At 43.6% G+C, this 17,900-nt stretch overlaps 2 protein-coding genes and 1 non-coding gene across 3 annotated transcripts; 1 reads left to right on the forward strand and 2 right to left on the reverse strand.

Moving 5' to 3' along the window:
* Positions 1–4,679: 4,679 nt before the first annotated feature.
* On the reverse strand, positions 4,680–4,788 carry LOC146698281 (U6 spliceosomal RNA). The gene has a single exon (XR_014923071.1). It is a non-coding gene; the product is annotated as a U6 spliceosomal RNA (small nuclear RNA).
* A 3,450-nt stretch (positions 4,789–8,238) lies between these two features.
* LOC146698282 (fucolectin-4-like) lies at positions 8,239–13,513 on the forward strand. Its single transcript, XM_085473339.1, has 8 exons — positions 8,239–8,409; positions 8,523–8,546; positions 9,532–9,826; positions 11,155–11,303; positions 11,481–11,762; positions 12,316–12,362; positions 12,447–12,534; positions 13,043–13,513. The coding sequence occupies exons 1-7, from the start codon at positions 8,376–8,378 to the stop codon at positions 12,504–12,506; spliced, it is 891 nt and encodes a 296-aa protein (XP_085329465.1). The 5' UTR covers positions 8,239–8,375; the 3' UTR covers positions 12,507–12,534; positions 13,043–13,513.
* A 42-nt stretch (positions 13,514–13,555) lies between these two features.
* LOC146698283 (uncharacterized) lies at positions 13,556–17,872 on the reverse strand. Its single transcript, XM_085473336.1, has 6 exons — positions 16,936–17,872; positions 16,736–16,855; positions 16,461–16,579; positions 16,100–16,267; positions 15,365–15,489; positions 13,556–15,252 (listed from the first exon to the last, which is right to left on the reverse strand). Exons 1-6 carry the CDS (start codon positions 17,225–17,227, stop codon positions 13,920–13,922), a joined length of 2,157 nt encoding a protein of 718 aa, XP_085329462.1. The 5' UTR covers positions 17,228–17,872; the 3' UTR covers positions 13,556–13,919.
* Positions 17,873–17,900: the final 28 nt, after the last annotated feature.

Here is a 17,900-nt window from a genome sequence, read left to right on the forward strand (position 1 = left end):
AAAGCAAACATTAAAGATAAATAACATAAATGCCTTTGAGGCATCACAACACATATGCTTTCAATTGTGTAATTTAAGTAATCTAGGTAGGTCTTTAGTTAGAGCTACCTAGATAGAGATATAGTGTGTATCTGTGTGCATGAGCGTGTTTGTGGCCTGGGTTCAGCCACCCGAGGTCTGAGGGCCCGCCACCTTCCATCCAGTGTGGTCGGGGAGATTGGCCCCCACACCTGGCGGGGGGGGGGGACTGACAGACATAGACAGAGATACAGGCACACACAGACACAAACATGCATTCCCACCCTCATGCACACACAAATACTCGCAGTGTGAGAAGCGCTTTGCTCTAAATAATTCTGCATGAAACATGAAGTCCCGACTAAATGCAGAGCAGAAAGTAGACACAATGATGGACTTGTGAAGGTTTTTTCCCCGGCAGCTTATTAATGAATGACTGATTGTTAATAGTGGCTCTTTTTCTTTAAAGTAGACCAAATGTCACTGAATATATCTTATTCACACAGCCTCCACTGGTGAAGTAAATTTCCCGGTATACTGAGGTATTTGCTTGTGCTGCTACTTGGATGCACGCACAATGTAAGTTGAACATGGTGATTATAACAATCGTGGTATGTTCACGTCTGCAAATGAGATGTAAAAGTCTGGGAATGCTTTGCCTACTGAACATAACAGCCTCACTCTGAGTGTAAACAGGAGAAATGAATATTTTCATGTTGGCAGCTATGAGGGAAGTGACAGAAATACAAATCCAGCTCTGACTCAGAGAGGGGATTTATTCTCCAGCCACAACCTCCAGGAGTACACGGACACTGTACTCTCGTACATCAGGAACTGTGTTGACAATGTCACCGTCAACAAAAGGGTCAGGGTGTTTCCAAATCAAAAACCCTGGATGAATAGCGAAGTGCAATCCCTCCTAAAAAGCCGCAACACTGCCTTCAAGTCAGGGGACAGGGCTGCATATAGGGCGGCCAGGGCAGACCTGAGTAGAGGCATCAGGAAAGCTAAGGCTGCCTATAGGAGGAGGATTGAAGATCACTTTGCTGACAACGACCCCAGAAAAATGTGGCAGGGGATCAATCACATTACCAACTACAGAAGCAATAACCAGGCAACATCTAGGACTGATGCCTCACTGGCTGAGGATCTAAACTGTTTCTTTGCCCGCTTTGAGATGACCAGGCCCTCAGCTGCCACACCACTTCCACCCGCCCCCAGCACTGGCACACTAACACTCAGGGAGCATCAAGTGAGGTGTGTTCTAAGGTCAGTGAATCCCAGGAAGGCAGCAGGTCCTGATGGAATACATGGAAAGGTTCTCAGAGCATGTGCTGACGAACTGACCGGAGTCTTCACTAAAATCTTCAACCTTTCCTTGTCATCAAACACCGTCCCGCCCTGCCTCAAAACCTCCACCATCATCCCCATCGCCAAGAAGACAGCTGTGGCCAGCCCAAATGACTACAGGCCTGTTGCACTTACGCCTGTAGTGATGAAGTGCTTTGAGAGACTGGTCTGTCAGCACATCAGGGCCGGTCTGCCTCCCACTCTGGACCCCCACCAATTTGCCTACAGGACAAATCGTTCCACCGAGGACGCTATCACCATAGCGCTCCACACTGCGCTGAGTCACCTGGAGCACCGAGGAAGCTATGTGAGAATGCTCTTTCTGGACTTCAGCTCAGCATTCAATCATATCATCCCGGAGATCCTGGTCCAGAAACTGTCTCACCTGGGACTCTCCACCCCCATCTGCCTCTGGATCAAGGACTTCCTGACAAATAGACCACAGTCTGTCAGACTCGGCCCCCACCGGTCCAGCACCATCACACTCAGCACCGGGTCTCCACAAGGATGTGTTTTGAGTCCCCTCCTGTTTACGCTCTACACATCCGACTGCTCCCCTACCCATCTCTCAAACACCATCATAAAGTTCGCAGATGACACCACAGTGGTTGGACTCATCTCAAGGGGGGATGAGTCGGACTACAGAGATGAGGTCAACAGACTGACTGAGTGGTGTTCAGTTAACAACCTCCAACTGAACACCACGAAAACTAAAGAACTTATCTTGGACTTCAGGAAGGGCAGAGCAGACCCGGCCCCACTTTACATTCACGGGAACTGTGTGGAGAGGGTACACTCCATGAGGTTTCTGGGCGTGCAGATATCTGATGACCTCTCCTGGACTGCAAATACCACGGCGGTGGTTAAAAAGGCCCAGCAGCGTCTCCACTTTCTGAGAGTGCTCAGGAGGAACAACCTGGAGGAGAGGCTGCTGGTGACATTTTACAGAGCCACCATAGAGAGCATCCTAACGATCACTGGCTGCTCTCTGCCCAGCCTGGAGGTCACTGCAAACTCTCGGTACCTCAGCAGAGCTGGCAATATCATCAAGGACCACTCTCACCCCAGCAACCAACTGTTTGAACTATTACCGTCAGGCCGACGGTACAGGTCACATAAAATCAGGACAAACAGATTCAGGGATAGCTTCTTTCCCAGAGCTATCACCATAGTAAATAAGCACAAAAACAATTGAACCTATTCCATACCGTCACTGTCATTATATTATGCTGCTATTCATACTGTCATTATATTAACGCTGCTATCCTGTATATATTGTACATACTATTGTTTGAGTACTTACGATTGTTTTTTTGTACTTTTTATATTTTACATTTATATTTATTATTGAAACTTGCACCAAGGGAGTGGCACTCCAATTTCGTTGTACTCTGTACAATGACAATAAAGGCTATTCTATTCTATTCTATTCTATATCAACATCAGTGTGTCTACAGAAAACTCCAGAGTGAGGGTAGAAGTCTTTTCTTTCTCTTATTAGAGGACACATTTGTGCAAAGAGTCTAAAGTAAAGATGCTGTGGAGTCTGTTGTTCATCACTTTGATTCGTAAGTGGATCATTTGTGGGGAAACTTGGCTCGAAACCAATAGAATTTCAACGAGACCAAAGTCCTGACCACTGACGGCTCACCAGCGATCGTCCACCTCAACGGTGTGCAGATCAAACAAGTTCAATAATTTAAATATCTGGGGTCCCTCGTCAGGAGAAGAAAGTGGCATCATTAGTGGAGATACGCTCCAGAATTGGGCAGGCAGCGCAGCGTTCGCTTCCCTGCACTGGTGCGTTTGGAAGAAGAACAACATCTCATTGGCGACAAAGATCCGCCTTTACCAAACCCTGATCCTGCCCACTCTTCTTTACGGCGCGGAGACGTGGACAATGCTCAAACACGACCTGAGCAAGCTCGAAGTTTTCCAAATGCGTTGTCTTAGATGCGTTCTCGGCGTTTCCCTTCGCGACCGTCATTCGAATGACACCATCCTCACCAGCTGTGGCAGCCAACCGACGATCGGCGACCTAATCCAGCGCCGCCGACTCCGTTGGTTTGGCCACATTTGTCGAATGGACCAGAGCCACTACCCCCATGGCCTACTCTTTGATTTTATGGGACCCCTAACTTCCAAATGTACTTCCTCCATTAAGAGCCTCGGTGTTACTTTTGACAGTGCTTTTAAATTTGATAAACAAATCAGCTCCGTAGTCAAGGGATCCTTTTATCATCTACGGATTTTAGCTAAAGTCAAGTCCTACCTGTGCAGGAACGATCTAGAAAGGGTGGTCCATGCTTTTATTACATCACGGCTGGACTACTGTAACTCCCTTTATGCTGGTTTAGATCGTTTCTGTCTGCATCGCCTCCAACTGGTGCAGAACGCTGCTGCTCGCATGCTGACCGGTTCCAAAAAGAGAGACCACATCACTCCGGTCCTCTGCTCTCTCCACTGGCTCCCAGTTGCTTTTAGAATTGATTTTAAAATTTTACTGCTGGTTTTTAAGGTTCTTAACGGTACTGCACCTCCTTACCTGGCAAAGCTTCTTTGCATTTACTGCCCCAGGAGATCTTTGAGGTCAGCAGACCTGATGCTTTTAGATGTTCCCAGGTACAGATTAAAGACTAGGGGAGAGAGGGCTTTTGCTGTGGCTGCACCCAGACTGTGGAACAGTTTACCTCCTCACATCAGATTCTCCACAAGCCTAGGAACTTTTAAAACTGCTCTTAAAACTCACCTCTTCTCATTGGCTTTTAGCAAGGTTTAACTTACTGTATTAACTTATTGTTTTATCAGTGAGGTGTTTTATGTACTTGTGTTTTATTGTATTTTATATTTGTATTTTATTGTACAGCACTTTGGTCAGTCTTGGTTGTTTTTAAATGTGCTTTATAAATAAACTTGACTTGACTACTCTGGTTGACCTGCCCCACCGATTGGAGGGTGCATCGAAATGCACCAAAAAAGACATGGATGAAACAAATCCAGGATGATTTCAAGGCCCTTCAACTTGACCTCGAGCAGGCAAGAACCATCGCCTTAGATCGAAAAGCGTGGAAGATAATCGTTGGTCAAGCAGGAGAACCTGCGGCACCTACAGCAGCGTACTGGTTGCGCGGCCGACGACCACCGCCGCTCGTCGCCCACTAAACGACAAGAATTGGTTTAAAACTGAGCAGGCTGCTTCTAAGTTCAATATAGTTTTGGACCTAGTGACTTTAAACTGTACTTCCAGCGGGGGAGCTGTCCCCAGGGAGGGGCCGCTTGCCCCTCCCTTTCTTCCCTCCCCATCCTCAGCTGCCTCCCTATTCCCGCTCTACGAATTTGCGTGTCATCCTTGCGCAGGGGCCATGCTAATCTTCTCTGTATCGTATCCAATTTAGCGTACGTGCTTGCCGAAGCAAGCGCGTCCCCTTCTGGCCGCCTGTGCCTCAATTTTATTCTGCAGCCTAGACATCAAAATTACTCACACTCTCACATAACACATAAATATAGGGCCTTGGGGGTGGGCACGTTTTACAGCATCCAGAGGATGGTCGGTGTACTCCAACCCACCTCTGGCGCTGGTGCCCTACCCTCAATTTTAAATGCATTTAGACACTAAGGGTTTTTGGGAGGAGCCGTGCTGCTCTCTGAGAGGAAGCAAGTACCATACTCTCCTGAGTTTTAAATGCACTTTAGAACAGCACACAGCAACACTACATATGAGCGGGCGTAGGGAGGTTTGAGGTCTTCACTCACCCCGGTTCTGTTAGCCGTCAGGGCTGGGGGGCTGGGAGGAGGTGCTGGCCGTCAGACTGGGGTCTGGAATGCGGGGCCTCCCTGCTACTGCAGATAAGGTGGTCCGCTTGCCTCCACCCCAGAGAGAAGGGTTACATCTCCTGGGTCTAGGTGCGGCTTGCCCCTCTGGGAGCGGGGGTACCTGGACCTGGGATATCAAGGTCAAGGTCAAGGTTCTTTATTTGTCACATGCATAGTTATACAAGTATAACACACAGTGAAATGTAGCCTGACACGCTCCTCGACATGTGCAAAAAAATTGGGGGGGGGGGTGTAGAGGAAAAACATTATATATATATATGCAGTATATACATTGGGTGAATGTGCAGTAGTAGCAGTAGCTATACTGCTATCTACTATAGTAGATATAGAGTATGTTTGGGGAGTGCGACTGTCTGTGCAGTGTCTATTTGTGTCTGTCTACACGTTGGGTGAGTGCCGAGTATTTGGTTGTGCATATGGGGTGGGAATGCACGTCTGTGTCCGCGTGTGCCTGTTCGTCTGTGTCTATATGTCAGGTTGGGTCTTAGACTCAACCTCTCTGGGTACATCTCAGGCCTTCTAAAGTACGGAGGCCTATCTCCCCTCACCACACTCCCTGCCGGTGGCTGATGCCCTCAGACGTTGGTGTGTTGGTGGTCCTTGTCGTCTGGGCGCTCATGTATGTACCGGCTCACTCCTGGTGGCTGATTGGCGGGGCCGGGCACCTGTGGCCCGGCTGGGCTCCTTCCGGGGGGCGGGATGCCCTCAGGCCTCTGGCCTCTGGGCCTGAAGCTCGGTCCTCTCTGGCACAGCTGGTTGCCGGCAGAGCCCGCGGGCACGCCACTGCAACCCCCTCTGGCCTCTGCTCCGTAGCTGCGGGGTGACCTCTCGTTTGGGGCTCTACTCAGCTCTTCCCAGGAGGGCCTCTGGATATCTGGGGCCTGGATCTCCTCCATACCTGCTTCATACCCTGGAGGACGGGGCTGTGGCTCCCCACACTCCCTAGCAGATCATTACATGGAGAAACCTTTGGAATACAAGCATGTTGATCCACACAGGTATGCACACAGGTGTACACACGGGTATTCACAGACGCGGACTACACCTTTCTTGGCTGCTGCCTCAAAGCACATTGTGCGCTGTCTATCTTGCGTGCTGCACAATACCGTTTAATATTTAGTATCTACTGTTATCTACTGCTAGCTAGTTTATTGTGATGGTGCTGTTTTTTTTTATCATGTTGCTCTTTGTTGTTTGCTTTCTCTTCTGTTTTTTTTTTCTCCATACAGGTGATCCAGGTGTTTTGTTTGTTTGTTTTTTCTTTCTTCCCCCCTTTCTCACCATCTCTTCTCCCCTTTGGTTTTCTTTCTCTCCCTCTCTTTCTTTCATTCTTTCTCCCTGTCCTATCCCCCAGTCATGTCTGTCCCGTTTGTAGCAACTGAAAATAAAATAAATTCATAATTATAATAAAGGTCAATCAAATGGACCAATATGGCAAGGCCATGATGATCCACTTGGTAAAATAAATCCGCTTGGCATCTTTCTTGGCCTTAAGACAACAATTCTGATGGCTAAAGATCCAAATGGGACACAAAAAAAAAAAAATAAAATAAAATAAACTGTACTTCCAGTTTTTGTATTGTGTGTTCTAGATCGAGTTGTTCTTTCATTGATGCCTTTTTTTTGCGCTGTGGTGTATGATACAATACTACCCCTAAGACAGGCTTTGGCAGTGGACTCTGAATTCAACGGGGAGGCAGTGCAACTGTATAAGCAACAGTGTTACATGAGAGTACTTAGATGTTTTTGTCAGAAGCCTTGCTGCAGCATTTTGGACAATCTGCAGACGCTCCAGGGAGTTTTTGTTTAGACATGTAAACAGTGAATTACTGTAGTTTAATTGTGATGAAATGAATGCATGAATAACAATCTCCAGTTCAGTATGAGATACTATAGGGCTCAATTTAGAAATGTTTCTTAAATGATAGAAGCAGGACCGAACCAGAGATTTAACGTTGACATCCAGGGTAAGAGCAGAATCAAAGGTTACCCCAAGGTTCCTGATAGACGATTTCACAAATATTGAAAGAGGACCAACAGCATTCATTAATGAATTGAATTTTGTTGAAGGGAATTTTGTTCGCTCAAATTAAACTTCTCTTTGCTCAAAATAATTTTCTCCTCAAAATGCAACATTTGCACTTGCAATTTTTAATTAGTGTTTTTTTTTATTATTTTTAAGTGCGCTCAGAATAGAGGCACAAAAATTATGCCATAGTGTTTGTTACAGAATAAATATATATTCTTAGTGCTTATTTTTTGTTTATATTGTTTTATAGAGGCCAGTGTAGAAAAACGTCACTGAGTTATAATGTGAGCTAAAGGTCACAGAGTACTGTGTAAGACAGGAAACTCTGCACGCTTTGTGCACCGTTGCAAAAGAACAGGTAGACAGGAAGTGAAACTAGGCAGAGGGTACTGCAGAGTTGTTTTGATCGAAACTGTGTGTGACGTATGACAGAACTATATTATATGCATTTGGCTTGTAATGCTTTAGATTTGCTCAGAATTTTGCCTGAGCACATCCCTTTCCGGAAATAATTCTTGAATAAAAATAATAATTATTTTTGACCACACTGAGTCGGGTTTTCTCTGTTCAGTTCAGGGGATAAAAGAATCGGGTTTAATATGTTACTCCAACTTTAATCTGGGCTTCACACAACTCAACTCACAAGGTGGCAAAACCCCAAAAACATTACCCTTGTTGCTGGGTGTAAGTGGAGCCCCCTGGTGGTCTGTGACAAGTTTTGCTTTAGCAATAAACATTTTCTTGTTCTTCATCTCCCACTTAGCGTCTAGTTTCAAAAACATGTAACTTTCTGTATTTAGAAAGTTACATGTTACATTTGTGCTGCTACTTGGATGGACGCACAATCTAGGATGAACATGGTGATCATAACAATCACGCTATGTTCACATCTGCAAATCAGATGTAAAAGTCTGGGAATGCTTTGCCTACTGAACATAACAGCCTCATTCTGAGTCTAAGCAGGAGAAATGAATATTTTCATGTTGGCAGCTATGAGGGGAGTGACAGAAATACAAATCCAGCTCTGACTCAGAGAGGGGATCATATCAACATCAGTGTGTCTACAGAAAACTCCAGAGTGAGGGTAGAAGTCTTTTCTTTCTCTTATTAGAGGACACATTTGTGCAAAGAGTCTAAAGTAAAGATGCTGTGGAGTCTGTTGTTCATCACTTTGATTGGTAAGTGGATCATTTGATGTTCCTGCCTGGCACAGTGATGTTTCAATGATCGTTATAAAGAATGGAAAAGTAGTAATTCACTCATTCTTACATCGTTCTCTGAAACTTCACAGAAAGATCAACTCAACAGGATCCAGGTAAGAGTGCATTTCTAATCAGTTTCTTCAGGTTATATCGAAAAGTATGATGGTGCTTCTGTTGTGAATATACTTATTTGTAAAGGAAATAATATCCTATTTCTCAATTCATTTATTTATGCATCACAGTAGATGTCGCATCTGTGGGAAAATGTTTCATGTGGGGATTTTCTGTTGGACCAAAGCAATATTACAAATATCTGTATAAATATGTTATAAATGTAAATTTATATTGAATTCTGTTATTAGGATACATGATCCCTGTGATTATAAACATGCAGTCATTGGTGTGTGGGTGTGAGTGGATTATATTAAACTGGGTCATCCTTCGGGATGTTTTTAGAGTCAAATTATAAAATTTCATTAATTCTGATGAATTTTTATTTGCTAAAGACAGTGTTGGGAAGGTTCTGAACCGTAGTAAAGGGACCTCTGGCTAATACATTGGGTTCCGTGTCGGGCTTGTAGCCGAAAAATAGCTTTACTTTGTTGTCTGGGTCAAGTTTGAGACAGAGAGAGGTGTTAAAAGGCTGCTCCAAAGGAACTTATTGTTTCGGAGGAAAACACGAACACAGTGTACAGTAGATAATATTTTGTATTTTAAATACGTAACGGCGGTACATGTATTCCATTACTCCCCAACACTGGCTAACGGCATAACTATTCAACATTAACTGCAATGTAATGTAGTGATGCTGCTTGGGAATAATCTGCATGCGTGTGTGTGTGTGTGTGTGTGTGTGTGTGTGTGTGTGTGTGTGTGTGTGTGTGTGTGTGTGCAGTAGTGGTTTTTGATATGGTCAAGGCGGCATCATGGCATGGCAAAAAAAGAAGTTGCTCGTACCCATTCTGCCTTGACATCATGCTAGCAAATTTTGGGGATTGCATAGTCACTGACCGTTTTCTATTGCCCATTTCTGAAGTATTATTACCACTGACATTGCTTTTTTTTATTTTTTAACTTTACTTTCTGTCACATCATCAGGATGTAGTCCAGGCTGGGAAACTATCAAACTGGATGACAAAGTGGCATTTCAGTCTTCAGTCTACACAGATTATTATGGTGTCAAATTCAGTGCTGACAGAGCTTTTGATGGGAATATCTTGATATCTGCTCACACTGCACAAGAGACCAACTCCTGGTGGACAGTTGACTTATTGGGTCTATGGGAAATTTCCTGCATCACAATTTACAACACAAATCAAGACAATGTTGATCTAAGAGGCGCTCACATCCTCATCGGGAACTCATCTGAGAGAAATCCTGCTGACACCACTGAGTAATACCTTCATCTTACTTTGAATCATTCTGTTCTCAGTCAGTCCAATATTTTTAGATGGTGTCCATGAATAATTTCAAGGATTTTAATAACCAAGAACAAAATATTGGAGTTTTTTCTGGTTCTAAAACACTTTGATTATTATGCTTGTAGTGAAATTTGTATGTCACAGTGACTGTAGAGAAACCTCTGTGGTTTGATTTTGCTGATTGAATGTAAATGATAGATGTCACAGCTGATATACTGAGAGGCTGATGATGTACAAGTTAGAAAACACCTGCAAACAAGCAAAACAAAAGCAAATGAGGAAAATATTTTCAACATTTTCTATCACATTAAAGTGAGAAAATGAGAACTGAATAGAGAAAAATGTTGTCAAACATAAAATTCAACCAAACACTTAAATGTCTTTAAATACAGTAACACTGTCATGGTCCTGAGTCTGAGGACTCAGTGTTTTGTGTTTCCTTATGCTTTTGTTCATTCCAAATGTGTATTCTGTTGTGATTTTTGCCATTTGTTAGGTTTCTGTTCCTTGCCTGCCTGCTCCCACTTCTCTGTGTTCCCTCTGTCTGTCCATGGTGTTATTGTGTCTGCTCATGAGTCTGCCTGTCAAGTTCAGTGTCCTGTCTGGTTCTCTGTGTCTGTTAAGTTTCCTGTTTTATTCTGAAAGTTCATGTCTCATGTCAGTGTGTTCAGTTTTACCTCTCCCCTGTCTCGTTAGGTCTTATTTCTCCCAGCTGTGTCCCCCTTCTGTCTCTAACTCCTTGATGACTCCCTCAGTGTATTTAAGCCCAGTGTGTCTTTGTGTCAGCGTCGCGTCGTTAACGTCTGTTCACCCTCACTTGCTGCGTGTTTAGGATTTCCAGTCCTCCTGCATCTCTGTTTAGAGTTTTGTTTGCTTTTGTGAGTTTTATTTTATCTTGATGTTCTGCTCCAGCAATAAAGCTGCATTTTCTGTTTAAACCTCGTGTCCTGAGAATCCTGCATTTTGAGTCCACCACTCCTGCCTGCCTGCCACACAGCCGACCATGACAAACACAGAGAACCCTGTATCAGTTCTATCAGATGAAATAGGTCTAATATGGTGTGATGTGGTTTGGAGTAATAATCACGTATATGTGAAGAATATAAAAATCTTTATTTATTCTCATTTTCCTTTGTTGTTTATTTGTAGGTGTTTTCCTTCTTTCTAAAATGTTCTCAGACAGCAGCTCACATTTATTATCCAGCTGTTCGACTGTCTCCACTGTTTACAGCATGATTTAATCAAACAGAGCCAGAAACTCTTTCTGTACATCTGTCCAACCTTTTGTCTTTGTTTACAGGTGTGCAACAATCAACACAACTACTAGAGGAGAAAATAAAACATTTAACTGTGAAAATGGAACAAAGTGGGGGCGTTATGTAACTGTGTACAAAAACACATCTGGGTTTTTAATTCTGTGTGAGGTGACGATGAAAGGCAGAAAAAAAGGTACAATAAAACATTCTTACCCACTAAGTTAACTGGTCACTCAGTAGAGTCAATATAAATGTGTAAATGTTGACAGTAAGAATTATGTGCTTGAATCAACGCAGCATGTTAGACACTCAGAAACACTGTTTGGTTTGATGCTTCTAAGTTTCATGTTTTTGATGTTTTTCCTTTTAGAGCCCTTTAAACTGATTAAAGAGAACAAGACATGGGCAGACGCCCGGTACCACTGCAGAGAGGAACACATGGATCTGGTTTCCATCCTTGATAACGAGACCCAGGTCTGGGTTGGGTTGGAGGCTCAGAAGGCTGACACTCCCTTTGTCTGGCTGGGTCTTCACTACATCTGTGGCTTCGACTTCTGGATCTGGGTCAACGATCAGTGTGTATTTTTTGATCAGTGGGCTCCAAATGAGACAAGAACAGCAGTCTGTGGCATGAACGCTGCCATGAATAAAGGTGGGAACCATTTGTGGTACAAGAAGTCTGTTTACGATAAATATAATTTCATCTGTGCAGTGTAAGAAGATCCATGGGTTGGTTTTGTTTATTCAGTTAGACAGGTGTCAGTAGTGGCTTGTTGGGTTGTAGCAAACTTTCCTCTAATAAATCAAAGGTGATGGGTTCAGGCTCAGTGTAGCAGGAAGATAAACAGTGGAGAAATTAAGCAGAACTTCTCTATTAACACTCAGAAAGATGTTATTGTTTATTTTTAACAATCTTCTACAGCCTATTTAACTGTCTTCACTGCCTCCTTTGTGTGTCGGAAGTTACATTTAGGACAAGCTTCTGCTGCATGTATTTTGATATGATGGTTATGTGAATCAATAATTAGTTATCTTTTCCCTTAATTTAAAACATGATTTATTAATGTCTGTCATGTGTGAACCTGTTGTAAAAATAAAACTGCAAATGGAGCACAAATGTTTGTCAATTCATTTTTTTTCATCTCACCACATCATCACGCCACCTGGTGGATGGGTGATCTGGAGACCCAACTTTGTGAACACAGTAACTCCTTCATTAAGGAAGCTGAGTAGCTGCTGGATCATGGCAAAAGTAAGGACATGCACTTCACTGGCAGTGACTGACTGAGCAGTATCCTCTAACAGCTTTGTGTAGTAAATTTGTTTCTCTCTGCAGTGGTTTTGTCACAGTGCTGCTCTGGATACTGAAGCAGAAAGTTTACAAGTTCAGAGGTGAGCTGGCTGTGAGACAAGGAAACTATCAGGTACTGTCACTCATTCAATTTAGTCTGTGCTCTCTTATATCAAACACTTCATGAAAAAACATCCAGCTTAGTTAACTGGTACTTTTATAGCTGATAAACAAGTGTCCATTCATGACCATCAGTTTACATTTTTATCAGCAGCATCAGTGTTTGAATATTTCCCCGAGTCTTGATCCTAGTTTGCTCATTTCCATGTTTCCTACCCAACAAGTTGTCTCATTAAAAAGGACATTTCTGTCATTTCATTTCACACAGCCAAAGTGCACAGATGTAGTCAGCACTGTGTTACATTGTGTTTTTATTGAAAGTTAAGAAGAACTTGACAAATTTTCTTTCACCTTTATTTTGTCATTTAATTTGCCTTTAAGACCTACAAAATGTAATTTTTCAGGTTTTTTTGTATTTAAAGTTGCTCTTGTCACAAGGCTTAAATTCCAGACAGTTTGGATTAAATTGGCTCCTTTTTATAAACCAACAGTTTTTCTCTCTTTGATCTTGGTGATGTCAGAGGACCTGATCCCAGAGAAGATGAGGGAGGACTACCAGGATGGGGAGAGCCTGACCAGTGTCTCTTTGCACATCTTCAGACAGCGCTGGTGGAACAAGATCTTACTGACAGGCGTGTTAGAGACTGACGGGCACAATATCCTCATGCTGCAGTGTTGACTGTTTACAAAGGTGAACACAGACAGGAAGGAAGTGAAGAACCAGCTGAAGATGGTTCAGACAAAGAGCATAGTGACTAAGCCATCACTATTTCAATAACTATACAGCAGTGACTCTTTTTTGCATTAAACCATGAAACAAAGTGAATTATTTTAACTGCTTCATGTTCTGCTTCACATGTTGCTTGTGGTTGTTAGTTTAAACACAGTATTTCTATATTTCTGATAAAAAAAAAAAGTCTGTTTCAGATGCTGTTTGTATCAGACAAGCTGTTCTGAGCATTATGCAGATAATAAAATCTCTCAGGACAGTGTAGGCTTGTTGTTTGTTCTCTTCACGTTAGTGGCAACAGATTAACTCCTCACATCGCTCCACTCAACATCAACCTTAGCAGATGTTTAATAACAGAAAGCACTTTCGTGAGTGTGTGTAGCGGCTGTAAAATTACCCCAAATGTTCTACTTTAACACACCTTTCAGGATTAAAGACATGTAACAGATTACACGTTGTCATGAAGTTATATTTTATTTTAACAAAAATACGCAGATACAGCTGCTGGACTTGTAGCAATAATAAGCTCATCTCTTGGTCTAGTATAATTTCAAGAGGTTTACATTAAAATATCACCCAAGCTCAGTGAAACTTATGAGGATATTGTGTTGTTTTTATAGCTGCAGCTCCTGTGTGTCTGTGGGTGGATAAATGTGACCAATATAGAGTTAGCTAAACGTTCTGTTTAGACTGAACCCTGCTGTCTGTCTCTCGTTCATACTCTTGCTTCTTCTCAGTGGTGTATTCATGCTGCTCTGTAAAGGCCCCCAGCCAGCCATCTGTCCCATCCTATGGGGGGTCCTGAAGGAGCTGTGATGCTCCATAGGATGATTCTGGGGGCTCCAGTTTAGCCTCCAAAGGGGATTAGGCTGCTGGAAAGCGTGGGACTGAAGATTAATCTGGGCTGCTGTACCTGGAAGAAAGAGCTTTGGGTCTTTCTGAAGCTGAGGCCTAAGATGAGCTCCTGTTGAAGCTGGAAGCTCTTTGATAGTTTGTGGTTGGAGCTGGGGCTGGTAGTACCTCTGTGGCTGAGCCTGCCTCCTGGTTTCTAGAAAGGAGAATTTGGTTTGCACACCAGGTGTGTGTCCTCTTAGAGGTGTAAAAAGAAACTGATGAGTGGTGTTTGCTTGTTTGTGTTGTGTTGTAGGAGGAGGGTGGAGTTTGGGATTATCATGTTGAAGTTCCGGTTTGGGTTTGAAACTGTGTGAGGAGCTCCGCTGTCCTCTCTGTGTGTTCAGGTCTGCAGCAGTCCTCAGAGGGTTTGTGTTTCTGTTCCTCTGCTGAAAGAAGAGCCCTTCGGTAGCCACGTCTGCAGGATCAAGATTTGAATTCTTCAAAGGTGTTTCACAGAGTACAGTCCTGTGCTGTCTGTGTGTCGGGGACACAGTGTGCAGAGGGTCTGACTCTTGAATCGCTGCATTCTTTTCAGCTGTAGTGCTGATGTAGTGGGTATGATCAGGCAGGTTTAGGTGGCTCTGAATCTGGTATTCGCTCTTCTCTTTTTCATTATGCCTTGTGTGTCCAGATTCCATTGTATATTTGGGCTTTTCCACAGATTTACTCTGCACCTCACGCTCCATTTCTGGTTGAATCAAAGGCTTCGGGTACAGCTGCAGAGGTTTTCTTTGGATTTGTGTACCAGTGTCTGCTCTGTGCTGAGGTTGGTTATCCCCCCGGCTGCTCACCAGTGCTGGGCTCTGGGGTTTATGTAGAACTGTCCCAGCTGCTTTTGTCTGAGTGTTTTCAGCATCTTTATTCCAGTCCCACTGAAGACCTGTCTGGTTTGATGTCTGCTTACTGATACCAGTATCGCTATGAAGAGCCGCATGTGATGTGGCGTGTCGGCAAAGAGTGTGGGGCACAGTGATAAAGGTGACAAAGCCGGTGACGGGTTTGGAGCTGGAGTGCAGCCTGTGAAATTCCTGCAGGAAACATGTGACTGCGCTGCCCTTTAACAGAACAGCAAGACTCCGATGGACCTGCCAGGACAACCAGGAGAAGCTGAAGGGATCACACGATCACACACACACACGGTTACTAATTGTACAACAGAAAATTTAAGAGAATACATACAAAAATTGTTGATAATGATGATGTTCCTGCATGTTTATACCTGTATGAACCAGTCAGCACTTCAGTCCAGTCACTGATGATAAAACTCTCTGCAATCTGACCTTTCAGCTTCCTGCCTGTCTTTGCACAGTAGGTCTGTCCATAGACGCTGTGTACTGACAGTTTCTGTGCACACACACACAATTATTTAACACAAACTGTATCATTTGTATTTTTATTGCTGTATCATTGATGGATGTAGATGTTTATCTTGACAAACATATCATTTGTTTACTGATTGTCATAAGCAGTCTTTTAAGCAGCAACTTCCAGGGCTAAGAAAACAAATCCTAATTTGGAAGTGATAATTGTGGTACCTGCCTAGACTACAGATTACTGAGTTAAAATGCCCATCCCAGAACAACAGGGATGGGCATCAGCCATTTTTGTTACATGATCCAGTGGCAGCAGCGTGTTTTAGGAAAAGTCCCTTAAAGATCAAATGCTGGCTCATGAAAGAAGAAAACATCACATCAGACAAAAAAGAAAACAGCATGGTCATCATATAGAGCTCGGTGAAGGTGCTTTCCATGTACAGTGTTTGCTTGTGCTGTACTGTTGCATCAGAGATACTGTGGTTCTCTGGCAGGCTTGATTTAAGGTTGCATGGTTACAAGATAAAAAAAGAACAAGATATAAAGCATGTATATGGATACTTAACGTTTTTACTCTTGATTTCTTCAGAAGAGTGCTGCAATTTGAAGGTAGTGAGAAAGAGAATGACGAGTGGACTCACAGGAAAGTTTTTACTGTCGAGTTTGAGGTCCTGCCACATGCTAACAAACAGGTTCAGGTTCAGCTGGTCCAACAGCAGATGTACAGACACGTTTCTCTTCTTGCTCGCCTCCAGAAGATCGCAAAGCAGCTCCACGTCACTGAAGCTGTCCACCACTATAGCCAGGGCCTATAGACACGTGGTTATGAGTTACTGAGGAATCACTTTACCAAACACCTGCAGTCACAGAGATCACTCACACTGCCTCAGCTCACAAGATCCAGCACTGGGTTTTTATTTCACATGCGCGGGTATGCATGCTATATTCCTTTTTACATGTACAAACATACACAAAGAAACACACAGACACATCCAAGCATACCAGTTTAGCCTTTCTGATGAACTGCCTAACCAGGTCTTTCATGCCAGCTGCTCTGCAGTCTGAGGGGAAGAAAACTTGAATCATCTGTTTAACCAACACAGGACCGCTCGATTTCACATCTATGAAAAGGAGCAAAAGAAAACTATAAACAGCAGTGAATTGCAACAGAAAGCTCAAAAATACATTGCCCCCAAAATGTGCACTGACCTACAGAGGATTTAAACACTTTTACAAAATATTTAGTACTCCATTAGTACCTTTCAGCTGACACTGACCTGACTCTGCCAGAGTACAGTCACTGTCTGCTGACACTTCAGAGCACTGTGTGGGAGAGTTTGAGCCAGCAGATAAACTCTCCAACTCTTTGCCATCATCATGCTGCTCACTAGGATCATCTGCATGAGACAGAAAACCATTTAAAGCAACTCAACCTGGGATAATGGGAACATTAAAGATGCACGGAAATATTTCTAACCTGTGTGACTATCCCTCCCATTCTTCAGGATGTAATTCTTCTCTGGCTCTGACAGAAAGTCCACTTCTCCCTCTGCTCTCAACACCTCGTGGTAATCCTCCAAGCCCCGGCTGAGCAGACAGTCCGCTGCAAGACGAGCGCTCTCGTTGTGGCTCAGGTCCACTGTGGAGCTGCTAGATATGAAATCATAGGAGGAGGAAGGGATGCGGAGGTCTTGGAGACGTCGCCTTACCTTCCCCAGCGGCTTGGACGTCCTGTACCACAGCGCAGACACACTGTTGGAGGCATCCATGGATACAAAGCCTTATTTTCAGGTTAGAGAAAAGTTAGCATGCTGACGTTACAGCTCTGGAAATCAGTTTCTCTAAGAGAGATCTACTGATTCAGACATGCAGACAGGTAAAGAGAGAAAGGTAGATCCACCCCTGCTGAGGGCAAGATGGTTTCCTAAAACATAATGAGAAGTGACAGGTGAAAAGTGAGTCAGTCAGACTGTGGGTGTAAGACAGTGACCTTCAAGTGTGTAACTGTGAAGGTAAAGATAAAGAAATTTACAGGAAATGATGCAAAGATAGAATAAAAATATTAGCCTGTAAAATTTGAGACATCATTCAAAGAAATTCTGCTTTTAGATGTGATTCTGTGGCTCCAATACCTCCCTGTTTGTGCTTTTGTTTGTTAATTAACTTTGGCAGTGACAACAGGGCAGTGCATGCTTTGCAGTTTCCTTCCCATGGCCTGTGACAGAGTGATGCAGAGCAGGTGAGCACAGATAAAACATGGGTGGAGAGATAGAAAGCAGTGAGTGACAGGAATGGAGATCGCTGCCAGTTCAGCTCATGTCAAATAACACCTGGATGCTCACAAGACCAAAAGTGATGACAGTTAATGCCACACCCAGACAGTGAGAAGAGGCCCATAGGTCAGTGTTTTTGCACTTCTGAGTCTAATCTCTAACTCTAATC

The sequence above is a fragment of the Copadichromis virginalis genome, linkage group LG11 (genome assembly GCF_057382275.1).
Source record: "Copadichromis virginalis isolate Kocher_CV1m ecotype Utaka linkage group LG11, C_Virginalis_male_GT1.1, whole genome shotgun sequence".
Classification (NCBI taxonomy): Eukaryota; Metazoa; Chordata; class Actinopteri; order Cichliformes; family Cichlidae; genus Copadichromis; species Copadichromis virginalis.

Bases quoted from the DNA above. Each gene is read 5' to 3' on its own strand.
- LOC146698282 (XM_085473339.1), top strand. From the start codon at position 8,376: ATGCTGTGGAGTCTGTTGTTCATCACTTTGATTG. The intron at 8,547-9,531 runs GTAAGAGTGCAT...TCACATCATCAG, and splicing joins ATCAACTCAACAGGATCCAG to GATGTAGTCCAGGCTGGGAA. The intron at 12,363-12,446 runs GTAAGGACATGC...TTCTCTCTGCAG, and splicing joins GCTGCTGGATCATGGCAAAA to TGGTTTTGTCACAGTGCTGC.
- LOC146698283 (XM_085473336.1), bottom strand. From the start codon at position 17,227: ATGGATGCCTCCAACAGTGTGTCTGCGCTGTGGTACAGGACGTCCAAG. The intron at 16,580-16,735 runs GTCAGTGTCAGC...TCCTTTTCATAG, and splicing joins CTGTACTCTGGCAGAGTCAG to ATGTGAAATCGAGCGGTCCT. The intron at 16,268-16,460 runs GTATGCTTGGAT...ACGTGTCTATAG, and splicing joins TCATCAGAAAGGCTAAACTG to GCCCTGGCTATAGTGGTGGA.